Source organism: Cheilinus undulatus, linkage group 10, assembly GCF_018320785.1.
Source record: "Cheilinus undulatus linkage group 10, ASM1832078v1, whole genome shotgun sequence".
In the NCBI taxonomy this organism is placed as follows: Eukaryota; Metazoa; Chordata; class Actinopteri; order Labriformes; family Labridae; genus Cheilinus; species Cheilinus undulatus.
In genome coordinates, this window is record NC_054874.1 from 22,178,242 (window position 1) to 22,195,609 (window position 17,368).

Here is a 17,368-nt window from a genome sequence, read left to right on the forward strand (position 1 = left end):
CAGGAACAACAGCAACTTTAAAATAAAAACACCCTTTCCTTCTGAGTGTGGCAAGCTACGATTTCCCCCTAAGTAACAGTGCTGATTTTGTATGCTTGCAGTGGCTGGTGGGAAATGTAGTTCAGAGAGATGATGCTCTGTATGCCAGAATGAAACAGAGGGAAATTGACGCATATGACTCGATGTGGGATCCCATCTTTGTGGACGATGCCGCTTTAGGACTAGGCGAGCAAAGAAATAAGGTACTGGAGGTTTTGAAAGTCAAAACTAACAATGTCATCAATCTGAATCAATCCAGATCAGAGGAAAATGCTGTAGTTTTTGTGCATTTCTTTGATTTCTATAGATTTTTTAAGGCAACTTTGATCATCACTCCCACCATTGTGTTTTTCCCTCTCTTGGTTTGCTCTTCATGCATTTTCCTGACAAACATGGCTTAGCAGTTTGATTTCTGCAGGCATTTATTCAATCTGGACTTGGGCTGTAAATCTCTATCAATGGGAAATGACAACAAATATGGCAAGAGAGAAGAAAACATCAGTTTTCTCTTAACATAAAATTATTTAGATGCAAAAGATGTGAAACAAAAAAGTCAATTGATAACTCTCTTATGACCAAGTGAAGCATTTAAAAAAAAAAAAAGGATGTCGGATAAGAGAAAGATGATTTTCAGTTTGATGAATAATGCCAAAAAAGTGGCTTCTCTTCAAAGTGTGTTACACAAAAACACAAAAAAATACAACAAGCTCCATTTACAGCGGGACAGGATTGGATTTTAGGGACGTTTTTTCCTCAGAAGTCAGGCTATGGATGAAGAAATGTTGATCCGAATTCACTTCCCACAACGTCTTTTCCTGACCTGCCCTGAACCTTTTTAGCCTCTCCTCCATCTTTGCAAAGTCCTTACTATTTCTCTCAACCTTCTCCTGTCACATTTTTTTCCTTTTGCTTTTCTCTTTTTCTTTTTATTCAGTTTGTCTTGTGAATCGACAGAATTTTAACCACACTGGTTGAAATTCTGAGATGACAATGAAGATATCTCCATGAGAATTAGTTTGTGGAGTGCGTTGTGCCTTTCCAGGAATGTTACCTCATAGTCTTGTGGTTGTATTATCACTTGATATTTACTGACAGATGATCAATGATTTAGTTTGTAATATTTTAAGATCCTTAAATTTTTCTTAACTGTAAGTAACAGTTTTTTAAAATCATTTGCATTACCCATAATAGCACCTCATCAGTATTCTTTTTTTAAAAGTGAATTATTTACTGTAGCTGTAGCTGTTTTGACTGATAGTTTAACTAGTTTGAACTAAAAGTCACTCTAGATTTTCCCTTTTCAGTAACTTCTCATGGCTCCACCTTTTTTTACACCCTCATACAGATGACTCCTGATGACAACATCCTGTTCAGCACCCTCGAGATGAAGAATGAGATGGGTGGTGCCGGGGATCTGTCCCGGGGCCTGGGAGCACCCGGTGACCCCCGTAACACCATGCTGGCCTATGATAGCTCGACACTGCAGTACCGCAGGGCAGCCATGGCCCGTCAGAACTATGGCCACAGTGCGTTGGAGCGCCACGCTCAGAAGAAGTCGCGTCTACGGAGACGGGCCTCCCAGCTCAAGGTGAATATCCCAGACCTGTCCGACGTGAACTCTATCGACAAGTGGTCCAGGATGATCTTCCCCACCGTCTTCTCCTTCTTCAACGTCGTCTACTGGCTTTACTACGTTCATTAAACCCGGCACGTCCGGCAGCCAACTTTTGTGGCGGGCTTGCAAAGAAGAAAGGGGGGGAGGGAGTGGGGGATTTAGTAAAGATGATATAAATCTTGAGAGAGTGAGAGGATGTGAGAGAGACAGAGTGAAAGATGAACAGTGCACCAACTTTTTTAGCTGGTTCATTTTAGAAAAAGTGAGGAGGATGCAAAGACTTTTGGATGGACTGCAGCAGCACCCAACACTTCAGTCAGCAGTGACTCTTTTAGGATTTGGGAAACACCTTAAAAGGACTGACAGACACTCGAAAAAGAAGAGAGAGTTTTAAAAAGACAGAAATGGTGCCTGTTCCAGAATTTCAATATATCACTAATATTTGTCATTCGTAGCTTAATCTCTGTGGATCAAATATTTATGCTTGTGTTTGCATATACTTTAAGGATTTGTTTTGTTTAGTATCTATTTACTTCGTAGCCGAGCTGTCTGCATCCAGGAAAGCTTTATAAATGATTTTAAAGGAGTCATCCTTGATAGTCTATTTTCCTATAATTACTGTATATCAAAAACATCCTTTAAAAGCATGCTTATGTTTGATTTCATTTGCATCTGTTATGATGATGATGATGGAGCGCAAAGTATTTTAGTTTTATTAATTGAGGTTGGTGTGTGAGTTACCATTTCGCTTTGGCTTTGCACAGCCCACTTGGGTGGATTTGAGCATCTGGAGCTGGATGACAACAGCTGGACAGCAGGGGGCGCTCTTTTCTCTGGACAACCCTGTAGGGCTTTAATGGTGCCAATGCTGAGAAGAAAAAGCTTCTTCACTCGTTAAAGGTCTCTTACTATCTGGTAAAAGAGCGGGACTGATGGACACTTAACGCTTCTGCCAAGTTTCTGTTTTTTGCTTTTTGCTGTGCTGACAGAATCCAATCCATCTCACCATTTGTTATTTTTTTAAAGAGAATATGTGACTCCTCGGTACTTTTCTGCCATTGTGTGAGGAGCTTCAGAGGCGGAGAATGGCTTTAACTTGACTTAAGCTGGTGTAAGAACTTTGCTGTTAGATGAGCTGAGTTTCATTGCAACCAGAGTTGCTGCATAAATATGGCAATCCACAATCATCATTTATCAGTAGATTTGAATGATAGAAGTACGATGCGTTTCATTGTGATTAGGTTTCTGTTCTGAAAAACTGTAGATAAACATAAAAATCATATTTAAAGAAAAAGATGATTCATTTTTATAAATCAATACTCACATTATTGTGTAAATATTATGGATTTATTCTATTTAAATGGGTCTCTGTTGTTGTTTTTGCAGTTGAATTACAGATCAAATGTTCCATTCAGTCGAGAAAAAAAAAAAAGAAAAGAGCAATTTAACTGAGGAAAAAGAAAAACACGATTCACAACTTTGCTGACTCTGTACTTTTGGGACTTTTCTCTCTTTTCTTTCTTTTTAATGGACTCTTAAAAGCATCTACTTGCTGAAACTGAAGCACTTCCAGACACCAGTGACTTTTGGGTCAATGTTTTGTTCTCCTGAAATGACTAAACAAGGACCCCACTATCCAGGCATTGAAGTCAGGCATATTTTGTACAAAGTTTCTGTAAATTCCAATTGTAATATTTCATAATGACTGTAAATATCTTGTGTAATGATTGTCAACAATTATGAAGATGTATCTAAATTCAATTAAAACTCAATTCAGTCTATCACTTCAATAACAGAGAACAAGGGCGGCGGCTTTATGTGTCCCGGGTGAATGTGTGGCTGTTTGTAATTACTGACTGTGCTCATGGTTGACTGAGTGTCTGAACGAGAGCGCTAGTGGCTTAACCTGAAGTGTGGCAAGAGGAAAGCGAGAGAAGCAACTCTAGGGGTGAATAAGGGAATGTGAGGGCTTCAGCTGGGGATTTTTGGCTATGTAATGGATGGAGAAGCAAAGCAGTCAGAGTGAGAGGCCGCTGCAGTGGTGGTGGTGGTCTGGGCTTGAGCAGGGCTGAGCGTCAGCCTCGGCCTTGGGGGACATTAATGCAGAGAGCCAGAGATATATGGAGGCACTCTGTGGACTCAGCTGTGGCTGCGAGGGCTGGAGTTACAAAAAAAGACAGGCAGGGAAAGAAAATAAAGGGCAAGAAAGAGGGCGATCCATCCATCCATCCATGCCTCGTCCTCCTGACTGCACCCAGCACTGCACTACACTGACTTGACCACTGTTACAGCCCTTAAATGGGTTCTACTGAATATTTGATGATGCAAAACACTGAATATTTAATATTTAAGAAAGGATTTTGTTCTTGCAGGGACTAATCTGCAGCTAATGTTTGATTTCCAACCTAGAGGACTAGTGATACAAGATACCAACAGATGAAGGTTGATCTGTATGATTTAGAAATAGGGATGCACTGACACCACTTTTTTCAGACCAAGAATGAGTATTTGCATTAAGGTATTCACCAATAGAAAGGACAAATCTGCTGCTGCATGCTTGTGCATGTAGTGTTTTCAAGCAGAAAAGAGGAATTGATCCCTGGTTTATAAAGCTAACATTTTGCATGGCTGAACAAATTAAAATTAAAGTTAAACAAGAGGGTATCAGATCAGTGCATAAACACATGTACTCACTGACACCATTACCTGCATCTTAAGCAGTATCGGAACAACTCTAATTTTTTCCCTTCACCTTGGTAAATAAACTCTGCATGCTCTTAAATGACACGGCACAGGCAGGAACAAGCAGATCTGTTAATAGGTATCATTATAAATTAATGCAAAAACAATTATCTGAGGTTATTTTGTAGGCTGTGATCACAGAGGTCATGTGATCAAAGGCAGGCACATATTGATTGTCTCTGAAATGTTTTTTTAGTATAAGATGAGGCAAAAAAAGTATAATTCCTCATAAAGCTTGTCATTTTAGGTTTTAAGTTCATTTAGACCAGTGGTTCTCACCTAGTTGGCCATTATCATGACACAGTATGTAAATTTGGTAAATTTTTTGAGGACTTTTGAAGACAACAGTTGAGATAAATACTGGAAATTATCATTGTAGAAAAACCTAAAAAAAAAAAAACAACAACAAAAAAAAAAAATGTATGAATTTACCTATGCCCACTTCTGTATGTAGAATTTCTGTCACTTTTTTTTGTCCTAGCAAACATTTGCGACTCACTGGAAAGACCTCCACAACTCACTTTTGGGTCCCAACCCACCAGTTGAGAAGCACTGAATAAGACCACCAAATGGGGGCAGTAAGGACTCTGTCATAGATTAAACTGATCCTCAGATAAAGTGATTTTTTTTTTCTTTTATACCTATTGGTTGGTTTGTGCCTGGGTGTAAACTCAGTCGACAAAGTTTTTGTTTGGTTAACTTCAGGCCTATTAAAATTATTTGGAAAGTTCCCTTTATTTTCATAAGATGTTCCTGATCCCTCCTCTTGACGATATAGCAGTGCATATGCAGTCTGCTCTACTTTTCTCATCCTCATTTATGTCAATATACCACCAAACAGGGCTCCAAAGTAGCCTACTTTCTAGAATAATGAGAAGCTAAGATCATAATGTACTATAAATCTTACTGAGTACAGCTTTAGCGATGTTTTATGAGTATGAGTTCTTAGGCTTGATAATAGTGCATCCCTAATTAGAAATAATATATATAAAATTTTTGTAACTTGTGAAATGGTACAGTCCAACTACAGACACAGAGAACATTTCACAAACACTAGTGGACGTTTCTCCCTAAGCTCAGGAAAATGGAGGACAAATTAATATGTAACACAGAGAGAGAGAGAGGACTGCTCCAGCTGGAGTTTGTTTTTGAAAGAAGAAGACAGAAGAGACCCATCCCTGCTCTGAATAGACCTGCACGTGGCTTGTGTGGCTGTGTGTGTGTGTGTCTTCTGGGAGCAAAGACTCTAAGTGCAAAACTCTCTAAAAAGGCAAAGTGGTGTTAAAACTGATGTAACGCGACATGTAACCCTGTTCCAGGTTCCACCATGCAGCGGTAAAAATCAGCTCTACATTACTGTTCCCCCTCACTCTAACAGATGTATTATCCCACTACACTAGACAGATGGTTTGTGCTAAATTGGCCCTCTCTTTTCCTGTCCCGCTCTTGTTTCCTCTTTTCAAAAAGGGCATTCGTGTTGACATGTAAGAAAGGGGGGGGGAGGCAGATGCTTCCTGCTTTGTAGTGTTTCCATGTCAATGCAGTAATTAGGAATGCACAGACCTCTGCTCTGTGGAATCGTGTGTGTTTTGTTTCCAATTGTGTCTTTTAGTCTCTATGTGTGTACGTGTGGAGTGCAGACTCACAGCTGCGCCTCTGTGCCGTCGACATGCCAGCCAAGCCAAACCAAGCCAGAGCTGACTGGGCCGGGTGAGAGGGTGAGTCTGGCACGCTCACGTCACGCCACTCCCCTGCTGTATATTCATCAGATGGAAAATGCACGCTGTGCTCACCTGGAGGGAGGAACCCGCCTGTGTCAGCTGTTCAAGGACAAAACAGGAAATCATTTAAATGCTTTGATTAATGATTACATGCAAGGTTGAGCGTGGCATCCTGAAAATAAAATGCACTGAATGTCCAACTATATCTAATGCAGTAACACCTCTATACACAGATTCATAGTATGATTGTAACTCTGTCTAAAATTTAAATATAAGCACAAAAAACGGGAGACCCAGTGGAAATCTGGCCTATTTAAACAGGCTCTGCAGTGGGCTCTGGAAAAGACAACATATGTTAACATGAGGAAGTGGAAGGCATCCTACATGCAAGCCATCTGTGCAAGAAGCTGCTTTGTTGTCTTCCATTACACGTAACACGTCTCACAAACATACATGTAAACACGAGATTACCCAGTTTTGTGTGATCAACTTGATCAAACTCTCCAGTCACATCTGAACTTCTACAAGTATTCTTCCAACCATCTCCATTTAAGAAAGAGCTTTACACAATGCTGTGTATCTCCATCTGTAAGGGTTGTGTGTGTTCATTCACACTCTGCAGAGTCGTCCTATATGTTTGCCCCGAGCAGTCTTTACACTCTGTTGTGTTGTGATGTCAGGTCAAATACATTTATGACCCACTGCACCAGTTTTCTGCTCTGCAACACAAGATTGTCAGCTCATTTGAGAGCTTTGTGTTTGCAAGTAGGTGTTTTATATTTCTAATCTCTAGTTTTCATGCGTTTATGACATTAAAAACTACTGGGCTATGCAGCTTTACTAAACGTGAAGAACTATGTCCAGTAATTTCCTGAGTTATGTTATGGTTATTTCACACTGGGGAAATTTCACTCACCATGCTTAGGGTTGGAAGCTCAAATGTTATAATGTTTTGTCTAAGGCTGGATGTAGTGTAAATTACAGAGGCCCTAAGCAGAAATGCATTTTTCATGAGATATAAACTTATCCCTTTTGAGTCCACCAAGTTGCAAGGACACCAAACAAACATAGAAATAGGCTTAGCCTACCTCACTAATTCAATACAGTGCGAAAACCAGATTTTTTTAACCCCAAGACAGCAAAAACGATGGGTCGAAATCTCATGAGAACAACTAAATCGATAGATGGATGGATCGATACCCTATTAATCCCAAGGGAAATTCAAGTTATCCGATAGCAGTTTACAGACAAATGATATGAGACATCTCTTACAACCTGTGACTGTTGAGTGGACATTAGAGTAACTATATTCGGTACACTTGGCAAACAGAATCTTTGAAGATACTTGTGAACCACCATGTGTACCAGGGCTATAAAATTAAAGTAGAAAAGATACAAATGTAAGCTAAACGCTTTTGAGACACTCTATGTTCTTATTCTAGAAATGGACGTTGGCTATTTTTTTAATGCTGCCTTTCAAAATGGTACATCTGACCACAAACTTAACTTACAACATAGTTCTCCAGTGATTATTTTGGCAGCTATTTTTAATTTTGGTCTTAGTCTTTAGATGAAATGTCTTTTAGTTTTAGTCATATTTTAGTCATTTCTACCCTTTTCAGTTTCAGTCTAGTTTTAGTCGACGAAAACTCAAAAACATTTTAGTTTAGTTTTAGTCCATAAAAACTCTGGTAGTGTGTTATATGCACCCTGGCAAACCTGGGGTCCCTGCTTTCTACAGCTGAGAGGCTGAATAGCTATAGATGTATTACAGATCACAGATTTTGAATGTCTGACGAAAACTGCATTACATTTTAGTCTAGTTTTAGTCATCTTGTTGAAAACTAAACATACTTTTTGTCAGTTTTAGTTATCACAGATTTATTTTTGTTAGTCTTAGTCTAGTTTTTGTCATTAAAAAGGCTGTCAACGAAAATTTTTAGTCACAGTTTTAGGCGACAAAATTAACTCTGTAGTTCTCGGATATCTACTGCTTAATCTTTTGAAACTGTGACTTGCATGAATTCAAAACTTTATTCCTATATAATTAAGATGTTAATCTTAAAATCTTTTTTTCTTCAGCACTGCCCTAATATTTTCTTGTGGCTTATCAGTGGATCATTAAAGAATATATTTGACAGCTATTTTGAGCAAAATGGGACATGTTGTGTAGTTGGTGGAATGACAGGTAACCATAAAGAAGCTGAATCACTGAAGCACTAACAGCTACCTTTGGGCAGCTTTATTTACCCTCTGTTTGAGACTTAAGAAGCTCCAGTTGAAGGAATGACAACACACCTGTCAATGAAAAGGGGCGGGCTAAAGAACGAGGTGTGCTGTCACTTGTTTAAACCTGGCAAAAGGCCCCAGACACTCACACCTACAGACACAGAATCATTAAAGGAGAGGGTGAGCCTAAGAAGTATTTCCACTCACCAGAAGTCTTGAGGGGATGAGAATGAAAATTCGGTGAGAAGAAAAGGAAAAGAAGAAGAGCAGCCATGACGTGGAGGAGCCCTCTGGCCCTGGTGAGGGATGCTCTGAGAGGTCAGAGGGCCCGTGACAAAGACCTTCGCAACTTGGTGTCCAATCTGCCTTACGAAGGCCTGGAGAAGGGAAAACAACCAAACCGCTACTTCCCCAGAAATGCTATCAAGACCACCAAATACTCCCTACTCCTGTTCATCCCCATGAACCTCTTTGAGCAGTTTCATCGCCTGGCTAACATCTACTTTGTGGGTCTGGCTATTCTGAATTTTGTTCCCGTAGTGAACGCCTTCCAGCCTGAGGTGGCTCTGATCCCCATCTGTGTCATCATGTCTCTGACAGCCCTGAAGGATGCCTGGGAGGACTTCAGGAGGTACCAGTCTGACAGGAAGCTCAACAACACACCGTGCTTCATTTACAGCAGGTAAACCACTCAAAGAAAACCATGTTCTGAAAAAGCATGCAGTACTTTGTCACTTTAATGGATGATGTGTCATGTATAGGCACTCATGCTGCATTCAAGACACTTCCACATCTCTGTTTATGATTCTTATCATCCCTCATGTCTGAGAGTATGTGTAGATCTGTGTGACTAACTCCTCTGCTTTTTAGCACCACATGATAATTTTAGACTTTGAAACAGAAACTGTGTGGGAGATTATTCCCTCACAACCGTATCTCTCACCATCACATTGTGCACATTTGATGGAATCCTCATCTGTGCATTGCATCAGCAAAGACAGTGAGGTTAGCGGTTATCTATTTTTATATTACTAATGAAAAATGAATAAACCACAAAAGAGGGCAAACACAGTTTCAGCCCTGTTACTGCTGTGATTTTTTGAGTAGGGAAGGGAGGAGGAGACATTAAATTAATCCAACCACCAGTTTTGAGTTTACAAGTTAACAGATATTTGGCAAAAGCCTGTATCGTGTGCTTGTCTCTGTGTGTGGTGCTTTATGTGGCCTTTGTACAGACTCAAGGGATGCAACATTTTAGAACAATTTGGGAAACTCACCAGCTGATCAAGGCTTCTTAGCGGATCCTGGATGTCTTCACACCAGACCAACAGCAGTTGAATCGTGTCAAGCAGGCTCTCGTGGGTCTTTCACAAAGGCTCAGTGGGTGGGGATGCTAAAGCTCCATTTTGGGCTTGTAAAGATTAGAACAGCATCGATTAGCTGGGATTACTTTGAAGCATACAACTGTTTCCAGAAGGAGCTCCAGAATACATTTTAGACTTCCACACATTTCCCTTGTTCTCTCCTTGGGTGAACTGTATTCACAGGTGGAGAAAATTTGCAGTGGTGAATGAAAAAAATCAAATAAATATTCTTCTCAGGAATTCAACCCTAAATAATCAGACCTTTTCAAATGCACGTTTTATTTCCCGCCATCACCCTTCACCTGCATGCTCTATTTTAAGAGGTATGAAGTGTGTTTCTTTGAAAGTGAAAAGCCTTATCTTGAGGGTCATCCTCTGTATCTCGCCTCTATCTCAAACTCTCAATAAACCATCTGTGCTCAAACATGCCAAACAAGAAACATAACATCCATTAATTCTTGCTGATTAGATGCCAACTCTTGTTATTGTGTTGTTAAACATGTTTTAATACCGCTTCAAAAACCAGTAACCACACCTCTCAACCTTTCCTGTCTGGTGTTTACAATAATGACATTTCTTTTCATTTACATGCGGAACTGGTTATCTTAAGTGTCTCTTTATCTTGAGGGTTTGTTTTCAATGCAAAATGCTACTACTCCCTTGCTACAGCTTTATCATAAATATATCAAATAGCAAAATTTGTTTTTAAGAAAATTTTTCTTTTTTCTGTCAATATCAGGCAAATTAACACATTACCAAATAAGCCAATGCATTTGTCTGTTTTTAAAATATCTAAATATTCTTATTTTTAGGCTACAAGTCTTGATAAATATCTTATTTTAAGATACAAAATATGAATAGTAATATATTTAGTAATGTCTAATAAGCGCAAAATTTGTTACATTTTGTTTAACAACAAAATTTATTTTCCTAGTTCTGTCAATATCATACAAGTTAACACATTGCCGAAACTCTAATAGAAATGAATGTATTTGTCTATTTTTAAAATATCTAAATACTCCTATTTTAGTCCACAATCACTTTGTTAGTCCAGATAAATATCTTATCTTAAGATACAAACATATTCAGCAACACACAATAATTTATAAGTGAAAAATTAAATGTCACTTTTGTTTTAATTGTGATGCTTTAACTAGCAAGGCTATTATAGTTAACTTTCTAAATGACTAAAACTTAATGTAAAAATAATTTTAGTTAACTGAAACTAAATAAAAACAAAGCTTTGCAAAAAATTTAAAACAACTTAAACTTAATTCTCTGCTTACAAAACGAACTAAAATAAAATAAATCACTGACAAAATCCTTAGTTTTTGTCTATGACAGCAGCATACTGAGTGGCACGTACATCCAAAGCCCGGAGAAAATAAAACCACCTGATTTGATTGGAGAAGACTTTACACAATGGTTATTAAAAAGGTCAAGAACCCTTTTGGTTCTCATCTCCCATCTAATCTAAAATATAATAAAAACCAAAGTAAAATGGAACATATTTGCAAAATAAAAACTAAAGTAACAAACCAGCAGAAAAAAACTTACAGAAACTAAAATTTAAAACAAAAGGTAAAAACCACATAAATATAAAAAATACTGAAAAAAAAATTATAACTCTGGTAACTAGTTTAACAATCTAAGAAAGGGAAATTTGCGAAATGCGAATGTTGTTTTAAAGTAATTGTTATTCAGCAGTTTTTAACAGTCATTGCTATTTATTACAGATAGGCTTGTAATGGGATGAAACTGGATGGTTAAACAGTTTGGAGTGATGTGGGATAATTGTGAGAAAGTTCTACATTTTAGAAGAACATGATTAGCTGTCTTTTGAGTTTATATGCATGTTTGATACTTTCCTTCTGTGTTTTATAAATGAAACACCCAGCAACATGTAAGCTCCCCTGGTAAATCTGCACTAGCTTAGTCTAGCTAACCTTAGCTTAGCCTAGCCTAGCATAGCTTACCATAAAGACGGCAAAGGTAAGTGAGCCTGCCACCTGAGAGGCTAGGTGTTAATTGATTTTTAACTTCGTGAAGAGTGTCAAGAGAAACATTCGTGTTAGTACAGAAAAACTAACCTCTCTTCATTTATATTCTTAAGAGAACAAAGTATAACTTTTTTTCTGTCAAGTATCAAGCTAATGCAAACAGCGCTTTAGCTAGGATTAGTTAGGTTAGACTTAGTTTAGCTAAATTTAGCTAAACCTACCTTGTAGACCTTGCACACACGGAGGGAGTGAAGGTGGGCGAATAGCATAGTAGACGGGCTAATTTCATGGTACCGTTTGACTAGTTGGATTTTCCATTCATCTAAATTTTGCTTTTACACCTTATGCTGACAAAACATGTGTGACAGTGATATGAAACTTCTAATCGTAGTCTGGTAGAAATCAAATAAAAGCGTTTGCAAAAGAGAATATATATTCGTTGAAAGCAATGTACGATCGCCGATATACTTTAAAAAGACCATTTGCGTATCTGGTATGAATGTGTGCGGTAGATAATTATGCACCGTTTCAAATAGGCCTCTATTTAGAGAACAGTGCTATTTGTAACCTGTTGGATGACGCTAACGCTGTGAAGCGTGGTGGAGTCCTTAGAGCTTTCCTGTCAAAAAAAAAAAAGATTGCGCAACCCGGTAAGTATAATCCAAACACAGCGCTAAAAATACACAATCCCCCCTCCTGGCTTTGTTTGGGATGAGGTGTGGTGATGTGTGGCAGCTACCCGATCAGGTCCTACATGCAGGGCAGCATACCTGCGGCTCTCCGTCACCGTTGTTGGCTGGCTTGATATGCGGTTCCAAACTATGAGGCTCAATGGAGCCTCAAATAGATTATAATGAGTTTAATTTGAGTTTCTCTCTCTTGTAGTTTCCTTGTTCTTTTATTTGGGTAGATTTCCAAAAATAACAGCATTTATTTCCCATTTAGTTTTAATGTTTATCCTTAAGCTTGAGCCGCTCCTATGATTTTTTTTATTATTCATAACACTTTCATCCATTTCTAGTGAACCAATAATTCATTAATTGGCCTATTTATTAGGTGACTAGATAAATGCATGGATACATATATAAACTAATTTAATGTCTGATTTCAGGAGAGAAAAACAATTTATAGAGAGACGTTGGAAGGATGTGCGAGTGGGGGATTTTGTAAGGGTGGTGTGCAATGAGATCATCCCAGCAGACCTCCTGCTCCTGCACACATCAGATCCCAACGGCGTGTGTCACACTGAGACGTCTAATCTGGATGGAGAGACCAACCTAAAGCAGAGGAAGGCAGTGACTGGCCTCTGTGTCTCGGTGAGGAAATTGTTTTCATTTCACACCTGAATATAAAATTTGTTTATTGTCTTCTTTGTCTATGTTCTGGCATGCTTTCCACCTTTTCCTCTGACTGACATTTTATACACATCAGCAGCACTACTGTCTCCTGACCTGGCATAGCTAACTGAACATTTACAGTCACATGTGATCACTCTGCTTTGAACATTTACGGTCACATGTAATCACAGTGCTTAAGTCAAAGTCAGTAAATGAAAGAAAACACATACCTGTTGGATAACATACCTAAAACAAATATTTGTGGACTTAAGTTGTTCTTTCTGTGGCTAGTAATTATTTAGTCTGTCTGGAACTGCAGGTTGAGTTACATTTATAAATTTTCCTTTCATACTTAAGTGACTTTACACCTCCTCTTATTTCCCAGGATCCTGACTTTGAACCTGAAAGCTTCAACAGTATCGTGGTGTGTGAGAAGCCAAACAACAATCTGAACCATTTCAAGTGTTTTGTGTGAGTATCAAATACACAGATCACACGTGATTCCCAAAACAACTTCTTTGGGCCTTTCAGAGCAGCCAAGCAAAACTAATTTCATCCCACTCGCTGCACTTTCTGATGCCTCCAGAGGCATTATTGGGGCTGTAATAGACTATAATCGATTTCCTCGGGCACCACAGCTCTTACAGCCAGTCTGCCCATTCTGTCCAGCTTTGGCTGTAAAGCAGGCGAACGGCTAATGAGAAAAATATAAGCAGTAATGAATATCTAACAAGATCTGACAGTACAAAGGAGGTTTCTCACTTTCCCCTGCTGCTGCAGAGAGAAACCTGATAAGGAGAAGGTGGGTGCAGGAATCGAAAGTCTGCTGCTGCGAGGCTGCACAGTGAGGAACACGGACCACGTTGTCGGCTTCGTTGTGTATGCAGGTATATTCTCCCTTTTCTCAGCTGCTTCAGTACTTTGACCTTGAGCTTTTACTGTTTATGTTGTCATAAGCCATGGCAGGCTATAAGCATAGCTCATTCATGTGTCAAAATTAACATGGCACAACCCCATAAATATATAAATTGAAATTAAATTTTGTAAGTTTATGTCTTAATAAGTATTGTGCACTTTTAGTTGCATAATAACTGATGTCTGTATTGTCTACATTATGATTTGAAATAGCTTTTAATTTGATGTAAAAATTAAGTTTCTTTTAAATGTGGTTTAGTGGAGGGAGTTTAGTCAATCAATGCCTCTGTAAAGCTGTATTATAGCGCAGGATTGTTCAGCCATTAAGTATGCTATCATGCTTGCACTGAGAATGCTAATATCCCTCAAAGTTTGAGACATTAGCATGCTAGTTTTTGCTAACTAGCATTAAAGACAATGTACAGCTTAGACTGGAGAGAATATAATTGTAACCGTTTTAAATTTAAGTCATTATGTTGGTTATGAAACAACGCTTTTATAAAGATACTTAACCAACTGTCAGCACCTGGGGGTACAAGAAACTCAAAACAAGAGTCAATAGCAACAGCAAAACCAGCTGTTTGGCATTGGCAGAGAAGATTTAGCACATTTTTCATGGACACAACCCACATACTCAGTTCCACTGCTCATCCAAGAAATGCATATCCTTTTTTTCCCTTTTAAATGGCATAATTTAAAAGGGAAATAAACAGGCTTTCCAACAATATAAGATTTACTACAAAGAAGCATTGTTACAACAAATAAATAATCTACCAAACACAAATTTCTTTACTTTTAGTGCTAAGTTTGGCCTACTTTGTCAAAAAATGATGTCTTTTTAATTATATTTAATTAAATTATAGCCAGAATATTCAAATTTTTTGGAAATGAAATGTTTATTTCACTCTTTACTGAAATCCAAAAAAACATCAAAATTCCCATAAAATTTAACATTTATATTTGTTGTATATCATTTGGTACTTTAGGTGTTTTTGGTAACTGATAATCTACTTGAGGGCATTTTTATCATTTTTCAGATTATACTCAAAAATTTTTTCTTTAGTAATTTATGTATCATATTGATTAGATAAAGGTATGTATCAAATATGTGACAACAGGCTTTAAGGGGTTCAACAATCATTCAGAATCAATGTTATTACGTGAAAAAACATCAGGGTAATATGATTGAATTTACAGAATTTTGAATACAGTTGAGATAGTTTTCAGCATTGGTTCTTAACTGGTCGAGCCCCAGGACCCACCAAAACGCCTAAATGGGAAAATGTGACCCAGATTTCTGATAATTTTCCAATCGTCATTTTCATTTAATTTAAAAAAGTACAGTTTGGATCTCAGGCAATGCTAAACGTGACACAACAAACAAAGGAAAAGACAAAATGTGTTTTAAAGGAGTTTCATGGATTTGTGGTGCACATTTTTACTATACACATTCAGAACCCATTTAGGCTGGCCATACACTACAGGATTCTAAGCCAAATTTGAGGCCAGATTCGCCACCCCAACAATCACCTTCCCCAAGATTGTGGGATCAACACCATAATTTTTCTGCCCAGACCTTGAATTATAAATATGAAACACAATATTTACGATTCAAGGATGTTATGTCACTGACCGAATACCCACAAAAATCAATGAGAGTGAGCAGGTGTTATGTAGGCCTACTTTCACGGAACAAACATAAACACAACTGTTCCTTCCATCCGGCCAGGATTTTATGCCTGTTCTTTTCCTTGTTTGATTATCTTTTGCTGCAACTGTAACACATGCCAGGGCAGTTTATAGTGGAGGAACAATCTGGGGGGTATCAATAGACATCAGTGTTTATTTTTCAATTGAAGTCACGTGGTCACGCGAGCTCGTTGGCAGGTTGGCAGGTGTGTGGTCTCAGTGATCTAATGGTCTGGCTGAAACATCTAATGCATGCGCTCAGAGGATCAAGAGATTAAAAAATTGGTTGAGTTTGTCCTTATATCTGTGGTTTTTAAAAAGATTTGCAAATCTGCTAGTTTGTGACCAGCTTTAAAAGATTCTGTGACCCTCTTTTGGGTCCCAACCCACCAGTTCAGAATCACTGGTCTAAGGGTGAGTTTAAAGTTTGACATGCTGTTGTCAGGGAAGAGATCATTTAAGGTTAATGTCATTAGGATTAATATTATGATAGGACTGCACAATAAATCAATATTGTAGCATTATTACAATATGAACTTTCATACTTGGCACATCCCAAAAGTCTGAATCTATCACATCAAATAAAAGATAACTTTATGAAAACAAGCAATGCTTTTTGTATACATTTTACTTGTTGAATGACGGCCTGAGCTATTGACTTGATCTTATAGCATTTCAATGCAGTCTTTTTAAGTTCAGGCTAGCTTTTAACTTCCCCCACTATTGGAGTCAGTTAAGGGAAAAATATTCCTTTTGGAATTGTTTTTGATTTCATAGAAACATGTTGCTAACAGCTATAGCTAAAGGTCTGTGGTTCACCGGATATCTTTATCACAATATTGAAAAATATTATTGGAGATCACATTTTTGTCATATTGCGAGGGCTTAAGGTAAAAAAGACTTAGTTATGATACAATTTGAATACTATTGTGCCATTCAAATTTCAATTGAGCATTGCTAATTGTACTAAAGTCACTGTACCATTTGGAGTACTGGAATAGCTCTTCATGCAATCTGTTTCTCAGAAAGAAAAGATATTACATTGCCATTTTTCCATTATTGTTAAGCCCTTTTCATGAGGTCTAAGTGTACAAAATATGATGGTGATTCAGGCATCCTATGCTAAGATTTTTCAGCCCACATAAAATGGTTGATCGACTATGTTTTCATTTAGGATGTCTGTAAAAATACAAAATCAGTCTTTAAAAATGTTGAAAAATGAAGTGTTAAATTTTGTTGTTTTAACCTGTCATTGAAAACAAAACATAAGAGAGGAAACGAGATCTGTGTCCTTCATAGTCCTTGGCTTGTTATTGTCTTTGACCAGGATGAGAACACTTTTTGGACATAGTAACCCATTTCCTGGGTGGTCATGGACCATTTGGAGTTCCTGTTGCTTATTTCATCAGCTTCTTCTTATCCCATCTTTAAGGCCATGAAACCAAGTCCATGCTCAACAACAACGGGCCAAGATACAAGCGCAGCAAGCTTGAGCGGAAGCTGAACATAGACGTCATCTTCTGCGTCATTCTCCTCTTCACCATGTGTCTCTTTGGAGCAGTGGGTCAGTAATGATTTACGTAACTTGATCATGAAATCACAACACAGACAGGCTTGTGATTAATTCTTTTACATTAGTGGAGTGTCGTTTAATTTCCAAAGCATAAAAAAAAAATAGCAAGTCACCTTGGGTTAAGGCGTGAGCACATACCAGAAG

The 17,368-nt window shown here is 38.1% G+C and overlaps 2 protein-coding genes across 3 annotated transcripts in view; both read left to right on the top strand.

Moving 5' to 3' along the window:
• Positions 1-3,460, top strand: part of gabrb2a (gamma-aminobutyric acid type A receptor subunit beta2a) — a 66,002-nt gene extending 62,542 nt beyond the window's left edge. Inside the window, exons 9-10 of one of the 2 annotated variants that reach the window (XM_041797382.1) lie at positions 102-242; positions 1,385-3,460. In XM_041797382.1, coding sequence (XP_041653316.1) covers positions 102-242; positions 1,385-1,741 — 498 coding nt within the window. In that variant the 3' untranslated portion in view covers positions 1,742-3,460. The remainder of the gene's footprint in view (positions 1-101; positions 243-1,384) is intronic. The other variant, XM_041797384.1, reaches the window with a different exon arrangement.
• A 5,158-nt stretch (positions 3,461-8,618) lies between these two features.
• The window catches only part of atp10b (ATPase phospholipid transporting 10B), a 30,273-nt gene continuing 21,523 nt past the window's right edge, over positions 8,619-17,368 (top strand). Inside the window, exons 1-5 of the mRNA XM_041798188.1 lie at positions 8,619-9,028; positions 12,822-13,026; positions 13,433-13,518; positions 13,828-13,934; positions 17,084-17,215. Of these exons, the coding sequence (XP_041654122.1) occupies positions 8,619-9,028; positions 12,822-13,026; positions 13,433-13,518; positions 13,828-13,934; positions 17,084-17,215 (940 nt within the window). The remainder of the gene's footprint in view (positions 9,029-12,821; positions 13,027-13,432; positions 13,519-13,827; positions 13,935-17,083; positions 17,216-17,368) is intronic.